Genomic DNA, 13,623 nt, shown 5'->3' with positions numbered 1-13,623 from the left:
TTTTTCATTTTAATTAAGGGTGGATGAAACAGATTTTTTTTTTTTGACATGTCCACACGCAAGCGAGATGAGATTCAATCCAATGACTGGGCTTCACAAGCCATTCCTCAACCGACTTACCTCGAACAAAACATTTCTCTTTCAAATAAGTCTCTATGTCAACTTATCACCCAATTAATTAATGGTATAACACATCAGACTAATCAATTAATGTTACACAATTCTCGTTTGACATATTATGGGTCAATTGTACGTACCATGTGGCAAAGTTGGCCGACAATTTCTTTTTTTTTTTTTTCTTTTTTTTTTTTAAATTTATTAATATGCCTTTTTTTTTTTAAGTATATTTATAATTTAAAATAATTGTGTCACGTATAGTTGGTACATAATTTGTCAAACGAGTGTCACATGAAATTAATTGATTGGTCTAACGCGACATGTCTTTAATTAATTGAACGATAAAATTACAGAGGAACCTATTTGAAATCATATGAAAACTAAGGTTCTAGTTATCAAAATTAAAAATTGAAGGACTAAATTGAAATCAAATAAAAATTTAGAGACTAAATTTGATTTTTCCAAAAAATATACTTTGCAATATCTCACACTTGACAATAAAATAAAATAATATAAAAAAAAATGCAAGTTAAACTAAAAGTTGTAGGACTCAAGGCCGTTGATCACTTCATTGTCACCTAGTGTGCAATAAATTACGTTATCATCAAACTATCTAGCCATGAGTGCACATTACTACAATTTTTATTCCTATAATTTCACATATAAAAATAAACCAAGCACATGTCCCAAGAGACCTGAATATCTCATTGATAAAAAAAAATTAAAAAATTAAAAAACAAATCTCTGTTTTTAAGATTATTTTGAGCTTATTTATGATTGTGTTGAAAAATAGAGCTTTTAAAGTCAAAAAGAACTTTTTGACTTTAACCAAAAACAAAAAAATAACTAAATAGATACTAAGAAAGACATAAAATTTTCAATTCGCAGGTAAATAAATTATATAGAACTTTTCTGGGTACTTGGTTATGATTCAAAAATTATGCATTCTTACAGTCTGGATTATATATGTAAATAAAAAGAAAAATAAATTAGACTTACAATCTGGATTCCTTTAACTTGTACAGAATGTAAGTACACCTTTTTACTCAAAACTTTCTTTTACTCCTAGGATAAATATCACCAAAACCCTAATCTTCCTCATCATCAGAATCAGGTTCATCATCAAAAATTTCAGGAAATGGATCCTCACCATCCAAATCAAATGCATCGCCCGTAATTTTTGCAGAATTTGACGTTGTAGCCGGAGCAATCATACTGGTGGTATCAAATTCATTGGTTTTAGCCACCAAGACATCCTGCCCAGGTGCAAGTACATTATCTGCATGATCAGATGCATCAATGCCTAAAACAAACCTCCCAGACACAACCTCCTCTGCAGGAACAATGGCACCTTTGGAAGGCACAGGTTCCTGAGCTTGTGCTATGTTTGTTTGGAATTGATCTGCCTCAACCATTATCTCATCATTGTTGCCTCCCCTCCTCATATCTACACGAGCTGCTGCTGGCTCCTGCCCCACTTTCTCTGGAATTCTTGCACTAGATGAACCATCCACATGAAGGTTTTCTCCACTCCTAACTTCTAAAGTTTCAGAAGGCTCTTCATTATACCTCGCATTGTTATGTGGGATGCTGTCTGGAGCCTCAGTTTCTTTGCCATTCTCCAGCCAGCTGTGATACAGGTCATCATCGTCGGAATCATGAATATTGTTTCTTATCCCATGGACGTCACTTGTAAATCGTCCATCGAGCTTCAGAGTACCGGAATACACGTTTTCAGAAAATTTATGGTCAACTCCTTCAGAGGAGTTACCACTAGCAGAGGGGAAATCCGTAAGTGGAAGGGCTCTGGGATGTATAAGGACCTCCAAGGCTAAAAGTGCATGGGCACAGAATTCAGCAAGTTTTGTTCCAGTTTCTTGCCTGCCTGCAGGGCATTTTCATGTGATTATAGCAATGGAGAAAAATCAAATAATTGACGACATATTGTAGCACACCTATAGTATTGTCAAGCTAAAGATGTTTTACTCTTAATAGTGTCGCATCAAATAATGCTTGTGCTCAGCCACTAAGAGGAAAGGACCGGGGAGATGATGGGTAGGAATTGATCTAGCCATTGTGTCTGGGATACGATTATAAAGAGGTGGACAACAAAGAAAAGCAAAAAAGAAAGAAGAGCACCACCAGCTGGTTCTATGTCACTTTTTCTCCATGGCTGCCATGCCGAGAGACAGATTACCAGAGGTAACAGAAAAGAGAGATTGAGAGGGGTAACTGGAGGTCATTGTAGCACGTCTCTGAATGTTTTGTATTTCTTTTTATTTATAGCTATACCAACCCTTTTGAGACGGAATGGTTATTCCTTAAAAGTGAGGAATAGCTCTTACAGGGGAATAGCTGTTCTTTGTAACTAAAACGTCAACAAACAATTGACCCACTACACCAACTAGAATAGCTATTCTATTATGAGATTTATTCTGAGTACAAAACATGCTAAATCTTAATTTGACCATGATAGTTATAAGTTTTAAGCAGACTCACCATGGGATGATTCCTGTAAAATGCTATAGGATAAGCATTTGAACTAGATGAGCGAAAGATATAAAGGCCAATAAACTTGATCACTTTTTTTTTTATTTTTTATAAGTAATGTGGTATAGAAAACGTGCTAAGGGCGCAACCCAAGTACACAAGGAGTATACAAGAGAACGCCTAATGGGGACAAGAGAAGAGAATAAGAAAATCAGCGAAACTAATCACTAAGGGGGTAAGCCAAGCTGCCATTCAAGTGAAAAGAGTAGTAAGAAAAGAGTGCAAGAGATCTTCCAAGCTCCTTTCGGAATTCTCGAAAAATCTCCCATTTTGTTCAGACCATAAGCACCGCAAGATCCAAAGAGGGGCCATTTTTCAAACGACGGCACTTCGAGGACGACCACCCGTCCACCAGCACTGAAACAGATTAACCACCCCACAAGGCATAGCCCAAGCCAAACCGAAACGACTAAAAAAAGCGTTCCATAAAAATTGGGCACACTCGCAGTGGAGTAACAGATGATCAATCGACTCCTCATCCACTTTGCACATCCCACACCTATTGATCACCACCATATTCCTCTTTCTAAGATTGTCCAGCATGAGAATCTTGCCAAAAGCAGCCGACCAAGCGAAAAAAAAAAGCCACCCTCGGAGGGGCTTTAGTACACCAAATGCTCTTCCAAGGAAAGGGGGTGCTGTCTTTAGAAATGAGAATGTTGTAGAATGAACACACGTCAAACTTCCCCTTCCTAGCCGGAATCCACCAGATCTTATCTTCCCCACCTCCCGACTCATGAGCATAAAGAATAAAAGGATTTAAATTGAAGCAGAAGAAAAGGAGGCACAGTAGTACGATGTAACTACCACAGTAGAATTTAGAACTTTATAGTATTATAAACATATGCAAGTGTCTAGACATGAATATCTGTCAATTGCTTGCCCCGACCTCCCTCTTTAAAATTGTTGTGAAGGGTGTTCGCATCTTGATGGAAGTGTAGGCATAATAACAGATATTGTGCCCGGGATTTGGGCTCTTGCTAGAGTGCTCATCCTGTAATTGTGCCATTCCACAAGACCAAGAACATAATTTCTAAATGTCATTCCCCAACCCTTCAATTTGGTATCTTCTCTACAAATACATGTATTTTAATGGTTGAGCTAATTGTTATCTCAACATATTTCTCTTAATTGTCAGTAAACAAAATGTGCGAGCATTATTGTCGTCTGACAGATATCATTATCACGATACCTGTTGGTGAAGATAATTACCTCTCCGGAAAAGTTCAAGGCCCTGGGCTAAATATGGGGGGCGGACACGAACTGAGGAAAGAAGGGATGCCAAAAGTGCTCGTAATGCTGCAAGCTGAAAATCTACCCAAATAGCAGTAGGTTCATTGAACTGGAAAATGCTTTTCTCCTCGCTGACCCATCCCCCTTCTAGAGAATTTGTTGCTGTCATGATCAAAAGAAGATCAACATTTGACTGCCAACGTTCAGATCTCAAAGCACCACCCTGTGAAAAATATAGAACATTTAGCACTCAATAGTATCCATTCAAATCAAGAACACAAAATCCAAGTTGCGTAAGTAAGGAGTTAATATTTCTTCATATTTAGATTAAGAACACAAACAAGCTTGGAAAAAGCACAAAGTTCTTCTGTTAGAATAAATATGAACAATAATTTAGGTCAGGTGCACTAGACATTCTAGCTAAAACAACTAAAAGGTGGACCAGCAATGAATTAATGGAAATTACTGTTCAAATTAATAACTAATAATAGTTTCATTAGAAAGAGTAAACCTAAATATGCAGGCAGTACCCATTGAAGTCCCCAAAAGAATTACAATCTAAGTTTCAATAAAAATCAACAAAGCCTAAAAGGAAGGTCATCAACGTCATCCATTGATGGCCTGAGTGACCAGCCCATCGGGTATCATGGATAGGGGCTACCAAAACCAGTTGAACAAGGAATTTAGCTCAAGAACAAACAACTCAATGCCATTAAACGTGGCATTATTGCTCAGTAATATGTTAAAAGTTCAATGTAAGACCACACTGACAAAGGGAAAATATGGCGTGCTGAGCGCTCCATTCAGTTTGATGGAATAAAATATGAGGACTAAAAAGCATCAACGCCATTGGATGAGACATAAACAGAATATTAATAGACTATACTTCCCAGGAAATACTATTTCATTCTTAAAAAAGATAGCTACATCCAAAAATAAAAAAGGTATCCCGATCTATATTTTGGAATGTGCGTAACTGTTATGAACAAAGTCTCTCCACAAAGTACAAGCTTGATGACTTCCCTTTACCTGTCTTCTAGATCAACAGCAGAAGTCTCCATAATTTTAGAGAAATAAAATCAGATTGGTCAAGTCAGGTTTTAGGACCATTTTTAGCTAGCATAATACCTGCCCTTGGCGCAAAAAAATTTTAGGGCTGAAGTATATTTAATTTTATGCCAAAACGCATGGGACACCCTATATCAATGCATGCCATGAAACATTCGGTTTACTGGTATATCCCTATTAGAAGTCGACTACACATTCAAAAATAGTAAACATGGAGGCATTTTATCATGTCTCATTGACTTAAATCTTTAAATTAGGACGTTCACCTGGATTTCAAAATTTCAATTTCCTAATAACCAAACCCACAATGTCTCCTTATTCTGAGTTTCACTACCAGAAAAATGACACAAAAGAAACTAACAAAGAAGAATGTAATATTTTCAGCATGCAGTGTGGATAGCATCTTGAATGCTCATCCTAAACTGTATAGAAAATCAAAAGACATACAAGAACTTGAATGATGATTTCAACGATGAGACACACTTAATCATGATTATGAAGATAATGATAATCATTAAAAAAAAAAATGATGATGACGACAACCAGTTTTTTGATCTTTTTTAATTTTTTTTTTTTTTTTTTAATAAGTAATAGTCCCTTATTTTCATTAAAAGCGTAAGGCGCCCCTAAGTAGACAGGAAGTATAACAACAATCACCTAACTAGAAAAAGAAAAACGAACAAAAAAATCATCATAGCTAATAATGAACAATTATAACACAATAACAGAGGTCAAGATAATCATTAAGTCACTTCCAACGAGACCCACCAGAGAGGCCATTGTATCTCATTAGAAATTCAATAACTTCTTTTCCTTTAGGTTTATGTGTCACGTGTTTTGTGGAAGGAGGGGGGGAATGCACAAATAGAGAAGTTGAATCCTTTTTTTTTTTTTTAAGATAGGTAATCAAAGAAGCTTTAAAAAAAACGTAAACACCCCCAAGCATACAGGAAGTATAAAAAAAGGACACAAAAAGCAAGAAAAAAAAAAAAAAAACAACAAACAAACAAGAAAAAGCACCCGCGAAAACCCAACGACGCCAAAACACAGGAACTACTAAACAAAGAAACCCGACAAGCCCACAAGGACCTAAAGCCCTCACACCCAAAACCCACAAGAACACTCCGCTACCGCATGTGAGCATTGCCTTTCCCTCGCTGAAAAGACGCTTTTGCATCGCCATAGTTAAGAGAACTTTCTAAATTCAACAGCTCCCTCTTGCTTAGGCCGCACAACCTTTACTTTCCGAATAAAGTTCTCTTTAACGGCATCCAATCGCGCCAAGGTTGGCTCCTCATCTTCATCACAATCGAACACCCAATTGAGGGGGTCGGGGGAAAAAAATCCAAAGGGTAATGGGAATCTTCATACTCCCCGTCCAAAACCTCGTCTCCCTAATCCCACACAACAATCTCCCTAGAGAGCAGCTTTCTTAAGTAAGCCAAGCATTCTCTGGCAGGATTTACATCAAATTTTATCCAGGGAGCAATGGTTGAGAATAGACTTAGGTTCAAATTGTTTTGTCTTTGTGGACCGAGAAGAAAGGGGACTTAGCCAGAAGAGGATTGTAATATGAGAAACGCAAGGAGGTCAACCTCTTTCAAATATACAACATGGATTTTGGCAATGCAATGCAATGCAATGTTGTTGGACTCTCATGTCGATTCAAGATATCAAACTAAAAGAATGATAACATAAAGTATTACAATTATGAAATTTCAATGATTAATTTATTGCCTGTTATAATAAAACATTATTATATGTATTTGGATACACTATGAACTTGTGCACAATAAAATAGACTAGTGTTAGTCCACAATTTTTTTGTTGTAGGCTCAGATTATGGGACTAGCAGGTGGAGATGTCCAACTAATACCTATCCCAGAGACAAGCCTTTCAACAAAATCTTTATACAATAATTTCGTTAAATAAGTCTTTAATTATGAATGAATTAAAACAAGCCTCTTGATTGAATATTTTCGCACAATATTTTCCTCAAATAAATTCCTATTTGAGAATAAATAAAATCTAATTAATATAGTGTCCTGCACGTCTGGTGTTTTCCGGAATGATGGGTCTGCTTAAGCTAGGTCGAAGAAGCTGTTAGATGTCGCCGGTGGTCAGTTCCAGCTATCGCCGAGGCCAGTGTTCTCGCCAGTAGGTTTGGCTTCCCTGAACTCATTGGCAGATCGGGGTCGCCTCCAGAAATCACCTAAGCCCATGATTTTTTTTTTTTTTTTTTTTAATAATCTCAAGTCCAAGGCCAAGGGGGCTTCGAAGAAGGATTCAGCTCTAGGTTTTGTGAGTGATTCGGGTCCTCTTGTCACGAGTATGGGTTTTTCGGCAACAAGGTGGAGCTCCACCTAGCCTAGGTGCAAGCCGGTGGCCTCGCCGAAACCCTATACGGGGTGGCTGTCGCAGTTTTCGACGATGTAGGGGATGGGTTCCTCTCACCCACCTCTGCAGGAGAGATTTTGCTGGATCAGCACTCCGCATAGCAATTAGGCTTTGGTCATCAGCCAGTCGGGAAGCACGCCAGCAGTCCTTCCGCACCTTTCAAGTGATGTCCTGGTTGTTTAGGTCTCCCTTGGGCTAATTTCGGCAATGGAGCCAAATGAGTTGGGGTGTTGGCCTATTAGTATCGTTGGTGACAATACTACAAGGTCTTCTGCAGGGGCTTCTTCCCCTTATGGTGGGGAATAGCAACAAGCGGAGATGGGGATAGAAATTGCTGTGTCTTGCAAATGGACCCTTCTCTAGTTTTGGTGAGGTTGGAGAAGTCCTGTATCGGCCTTTGTGTAGCGATCCCCTATTGTGCTAGGAGATTCAGGTTACTCAAATTGGGCGTTGCATTGTGTGAAGGACTTATGTCCTATTGTGGGGATCTTTTGCGAGGTCGTGAGGAGCAAACTTTGGCTCTTTCGACAACCATTGAAAAAGAAATTCAGCGTGAGGAATTAGCTTCTCTCTCAAATCGTGGTATAAAAGGCTACAAGGCGCTCAACAATTTGGAGAGCTCCATAAACTACAATGCCAAAGGCAATGCAAGCTGTGGAAAAGGCAAGGCACATTAGATTTGTGAGGTGGGGCTTCAACAAGGGTGGGGACATAGGCGAGTGGGTGGGGTTTTACCTTGGCTATAATTATGATAGGGTTAGAAGGTTTCTTAGGGTTGAAGTGAACGGTTGGATCAGCCGGTGGAACCTGCCTTGGGGTTTTGGGGTGTAATGGGGCTGTTTTTTTTTTTTTTTTTTTTGCTTTTTTCAGTTAGGTGTTTCTTTTTATATACTCCTTGTGTACTTAGGGGCGCCTCACCCTTTTAATAAAATTTGTCGATTACTTGTCAAAAAAAAAACTTTTCAGTAATAATGCTCCATACAACAATAGTGAAAAAGGAGAACCTGAAAAGAAAATTATAAGAGAATAGTTGGAGCAATCAAGTGTCATAAGGTCCAAATATACACTAAACACTCCCATTTCAACTTGACAACCTAAAATATGGAAAGAAGTTGTTATCTTGGAAGCAATAAAAAAACTTCATGACCAAAATTGCCTAACCAACATAGCAGGTTCAGGAGTGCAGGCATCAGTCTAAGTCCTAAATTTACTAGTCTTTGTTATAGGTTCATCAGTTAGCATGTAAGCTTAGTAACTAAAAAGAAATATAGTACAAGTTGTTCCAGTACATGTGGGACCAACGTAGCACATTGTCAGTGGTTCCATCGAGAATAAACACAAACCTAGAAGGTGCATCTTGTATAAGTTACAGCAAATTATAAATTTCCTCTCTGTTGTAAGGTATAACAATAAATTACCTCTCTATCTTTTACAAACTGTCATAAACCTCCATATGATTTAAAGTAAAATGGATTCATCATATTTTCCATCCCAATTGAAGAATTCTGCCATGTGATGTGCACATGCCCCATGACATTGAAGTTAGTCCTCAGTTGGCCCTCAAAATGGGGAGGAACAGAGCTATTTTTTTTTTTCAAATCCAAGGACACAGTTATTTTGCTACCTCTTCCTTGAAGCTTTAAGCCCTAATGAGGACCAATTGGTGGCTAAATTTCATGATCAAGTAATGTGGGCATGTCATGTAGGAGAATATAACAATTAGGATAAAGTTTTTCTCTCTTCTCTCTCATCCACCCCCGCCTGAGTGCAGGGGTGTGGGTGGCGCGTGTGACCTGTTTGGGTGTCTAGTTTGTTAGCTGATTGATTAGTGTTATGGCTGATTCGAGGAAGTGGTCTGTGGAGTCCAAGAAGTTTGAGTTATTGATAAAAAGCTCAGGGGTGAGGATTTTTGAAAGAAGCAATAGGATTCAAAAAACCATCTTCTTGAAGAAGGATGAGCTGCTGTGGTTGGGGCGCATTGTGGAGGACTTGGTGGCAGTGGAAACTTCTGAGGTTTTTTGGGACCAATCCAGAGCAGGGTTTCCTCGGATAATTGCGCAAAAATGCTCTAACAGGAACGGACGTTTTCTGACGGTAGAAGAATTTGATGGAAGGCAAAGAAGAGGTTCGATTATTATACCAGAAGGGCGAGCTGGTCAAGGTTGGGAACGTTTCATCTCGGAGGTACGTTTGGCCAAGTCTTCACTGTGCGAGGTCAGGGAGACAACGGTAGACAAGAAGAAGTTTGAGGGGGTGGGAAGGAGGAGTTTCGCGGAAGTGTTGGGGTCGTCGTTGCAACCGGCAGATGACTGTTTTGTTGCTTATTCCGAGCCGATAGCAAGGGTGCCTAGATGGTTGAAGGAGGCTGCTACAGAGAAGGATAATCAACACCATGCCTTCACGGAGCAGGGGGTGGATACGCACAAGGCGAGGATACAGTTGAAGACTGGTGGAGGTTGCGTGGAGGGTCTGATGAAGAACCATTTCTCTGACGCGGAGGGATTGTGCAACCTAAAGGCAGGGGGGTCACGGGGAGTTGTCAATAGGATCCCGGCGAGTAGAAATCAGTCTCCGGTGAGCAGGTTGAACACCTCGACAATGATGGCAGCATCGGAAGTTGGAGTTGATCACGTGAAGGGATGGGAGGGGGTAGGTAGACTCGAAGAGCAGGCCTGTTTTCGTGTGAAGACTGAACTCATTAATGCGAAGGAGTCGTTGAGTAGGTTGAGGGGAGAGGTTGACGTGGGTCTAGAGAGATTTGATTTTTTAATTAAGTTTCTGGAGGAGAGGAGTGGTGGGGCGTGCGTGTGTGGGCTGGCAGGAGGGGTCTCACAAGGGGTGGCCCAGCCCAAGAAGATCAACATGGAGGTTAGGGATTTGGAATGGGAGGATGGGTCTAAGGGGAAAGGCCAATGGCCCAAGAGAAAGTGTAAGGGAAAGAAGAAGGTGGTGGCTGTGTATAGGCGCAGGAGGGTGGGCCTGGGTCTGGGTCAGTCCAGCCCATGTGTGTCTGGTCCAGAAGGGGCAAGACCCAAGGGATCGCCGGAGGGGTTCGATACGACTGGCCTGCAGGAGGGATGCCGAAGGTCTCCGGCAGGCCACCCAGGTGCGTCGACGTCAGCGGCAGCAGGGGCGCTCATAGAAGAGGGATCGCCGGCTACAGTGAGAGCCTCTGGTGACGGTCCCGGTGAGTTTTCTGGCAGTACAGAAGCGTCGATTCTGGCCGGAAATAGCCGCTGCTCGCCGGCGATCGTGATTAAGGACAGGGGGGAGATGTTTCCGTGCCAGACTAAGCCGGAGATGCCGTTGGTGGTTGTCGCTGGTGAGTCAGAGATGGCCGGCGACTTATCCAGTGTTCCGGCAGTCGGGATTTCGGAAGGAGGGGAGCCTCTGTCGAGCCAGACAACGCCGGAGGTGCCAATTTTGGTGGCCGCCGGTGAGGAGCTTGAGTGGGTCGAGTCTGGGGAGTCTTCTGGAGCTGTCGGAGCACTGGAGATGGTGGTTTCGCACCAGAAGATGCCGGTGATGCCAGGTACAGTGTGTGAGGGCAATGAGTTGGTACCTTGGAATGGCGGTGAAGTGTTCCAGGTTGTCGGTCAGGCTAGTGGGGGTTTGGGTCAAGTGCAGCAACTAAGGTATAATGGTGGGCTGCATGTCTGGGACGTTGATCCTTCAAATAATGGACTCCGGTGTGCAGGTTTGGTTGAGTCTCGAGAGGTTGGTCAGGTGGTGGTAGCTAAGAGGTGTGGGGGTGAAATCATGGTCGATGATAGGAGTAAGGAAGATGGGAGGGCAGAGGCGAGTGGAACAGAGGGGCCTTCGCCTTTGAACAGTTATGGCCCTAATTCAGGGGATGCAGCAGGCTATTCCGATTGGGTTATTCAGTGTGCCAATGAGATATATCCGATCGTGGGGATTTCGTTTGCCGGTCATAAGCTGCAGTTGTTAGCATTGTTGACCTCTCTAGAAGAGGAACGTCGAAATAATAGGATGGTAACTACTTCAAACAGCGGCACTAAAGGTAAAAGGGAGATGAGGAATTTGGAGTGTTCGGTGAATTATGATGCCAGAAGTGGGAGCTCGATTCGGGGAAGCAGGAAAGGGAGGGGGAATGTAGGAGTGTTATGAAGATAAGCATAATCTCTTGGAATGTGAGAGGGTTGAATAAGAGGGATAAGCGATTGAGGGTGAGCAATTTGCTTAGGGATTGGAATGCAGATGTTGTTTGCCTTCAAGAAACCAAGATTCAGGCTATGTCTAGAAACATTGTTCGCAGTTTATGGAGGCGAAATCATGTGGATTGGTGCTGTTTGGAGTCTAATGGGGCCTCGGGTGGTATTTTAATCATGTGGGATACTAGGGTGGTGGAGAAGATCGATGTTTGTATAGGGGATTTTACCCTGGCGGTGTCTTTCAGGAACGTGGCAGATCTCTCGGTGTGGGCGTTTGCAGGGGTGTATGGTCCGAATATTGATAGGGATAGAAGGCTCCTTTGGGATGAGTTGGCTGGCGTTCTTAGTTGGTGGAACGTACCTTGGTGTATTGGGGGAGATTTCAATGTCACTCGATTCCCTAGTGAAAGATCTGGTGGAGCTCGTCTGGATTGTGCTATGATGGGTTTCTCAGATTTTATTTCTGAACAAGGGCTTATGGACCTTCCCCTTGTAGGGGGTGTTTGTACTTGGTCGGTCTCTCAAGATCCTCCGCTATGGTCTAGGATTGATCGGTTTCTTGTTTCTCCAGAGTTGGAAGCCGGGTTTCCAGGGGTGAGGCAGAAGAGGCTTCCCCGTCCATGCTCGGATCACTTCCCAATTATGCTTGAGTTGGGGGAGGTTCCTCAGGGGAAAAGGCCATTCAGGTTTGAGAATATGTGGCTTAAGGAGGAAGGGTTTGTTGATTTAGTGAAACAATGGTGGGATTCTTATGAGTTCCAAGGTACGCCGAGCTTTGTTCTCGCTCGCAAACTCAAGGCCTTGAAGCTGAATTTGAAGACTTGGAATGAGGAGGTGTTTGGTAACATTGAGAGGAATAAGCGGACTCTTCTTGAGGATCTTCGGGTGTTTGATGAGCACGAAGAAAGTAGGGCCTTGAACGAGGAGGAGTTAGCGAGGAAGGCCGAGGCTGTTCGAGATTTAGAGAAGTGTACTCTTATGGAGGAGATTAGTTGGAGACAGAAATCTAGGGTGTTTTGGTTAAAGGAAGGGGACAAGTGCACTAAATTCTTTCATTCCATAGCCAACTCTAATAGAAGATATAATTCGATAGAGAATCTTATGATTGGGGATAATCTTTCTTCAAATCAGGATGAGATTAGTGAGCACATTGTTGATTTCTACCAAAAGCTCTTTGCTGAACATCACAATTGGAGGCCTTTGGTAGATGGTATTTCCTTGGATTCCATTTCAGAGGGAGAGGCCAGCTGGTTGGAGAGAGATTTGAAGAGGAAGAGGTTAGAAAGGTCGTGTTTAAGATGAATGGTAACAAGGCATCGGGCCCCGATGGGTTTTCTATGGCGTTCTTCCAAGCTTGTTGGGAGGTGGTGAGGGAGGACATTATGAGGGTTTTCAATGCTTTCCATGCTGGCGGGATGTTTGTTAAGAGCCTCAACGCCTCTTTCATTTCGCTTATTCCGAAGATTCCCGGTGCCATCAACCTTAAAGATTTCCGCCCGATTAGCCTTGTGGGAGGTATGTACAAAATTATTGCCAAGGTTTTAGCAAACAGATTGAAGGTTGTGTTGGACAAGATTATCTCCAAGTCGCAAAATGCTTTCATCAAAGGTCGACAGATTCTAGATCCCATCTTGATTGCTAATGAATGCCTTGGTAGTAGGATGAGATCTGGGGAGCCAGGGGTCATTTGCAAAATGGATTTGGAAAAAGCTTACGATCATGTGAATTGGGGCTTCTTGTTGTACTTGCTAAGGAGGTGCGGTTTTGGAGGGGTTTGGTGTTCTTGGATTCAACATTGCATTTCCTCGGTGCGGTTCTCGATTCTGGTAAATGGGTCTCCTAAAGGTTTTTTCAGTAGCTCCAGGGGTTTGAGACAAGGGGATCCTCTCTCTCCTTTGTTGTTTGTGTTAGTGATGGAGGTCCTGAGTAGGATGATTTCGGCGGCGGTTCATAGGGGGTTGTTAGAAGGTTTCAAAATCGGTACCACAACAGTCTCCCATCTTTTATTTGCCGACGACACCTTGATTTTCTGCAATGCGAGGCCTGCCCAGTTACGGTACTTACGGAGTTTGTTCTTGCTGTTTGA

At 41.9% G+C, this 13,623-nt stretch overlaps 1 protein-coding gene across 3 annotated transcripts in view; it reads right to left on the bottom strand.

Annotated features, from left to right (window-relative positions):
• Nucleotides 1-1,170: 1,170 nt before the first annotated feature.
• LOC132167082 (uncharacterized) overlaps nt 1,171-13,623 on the bottom strand; it is a 28,700-nt gene continuing 16,247 nt past the window's right edge. For all 3 annotated transcript variants that reach the window (XM_059577976.1, XM_059577977.1, XM_059577978.1), the window contains exons 12-13: nt 3,880-4,123; nt 1,171-2,002 (exon numbers count right to left, since the gene is read on the bottom strand). In XM_059577976.1, the coding sequence (XP_059433959.1) occupies nt 1,206-2,002; nt 3,880-4,123 (1,041 nt within the window). In that variant the 3' untranslated portion in view covers nt 1,171-1,205. The remainder of the gene's footprint in view (nt 2,003-3,879; nt 4,124-13,623) is intronic.

This window comes from Corylus avellana, chromosome ca1, assembly GCF_901000735.1.
Source record: "Corylus avellana chromosome ca1, CavTom2PMs-1.0".
Classification (NCBI taxonomy): Eukaryota; Viridiplantae; Streptophyta; class Magnoliopsida; order Fagales; family Betulaceae; genus Corylus; species Corylus avellana.
The sequence above is the reverse complement of the archived record's forward strand: the minus strand, read 5'-3'. Positions and strand labels throughout refer to the sequence as shown.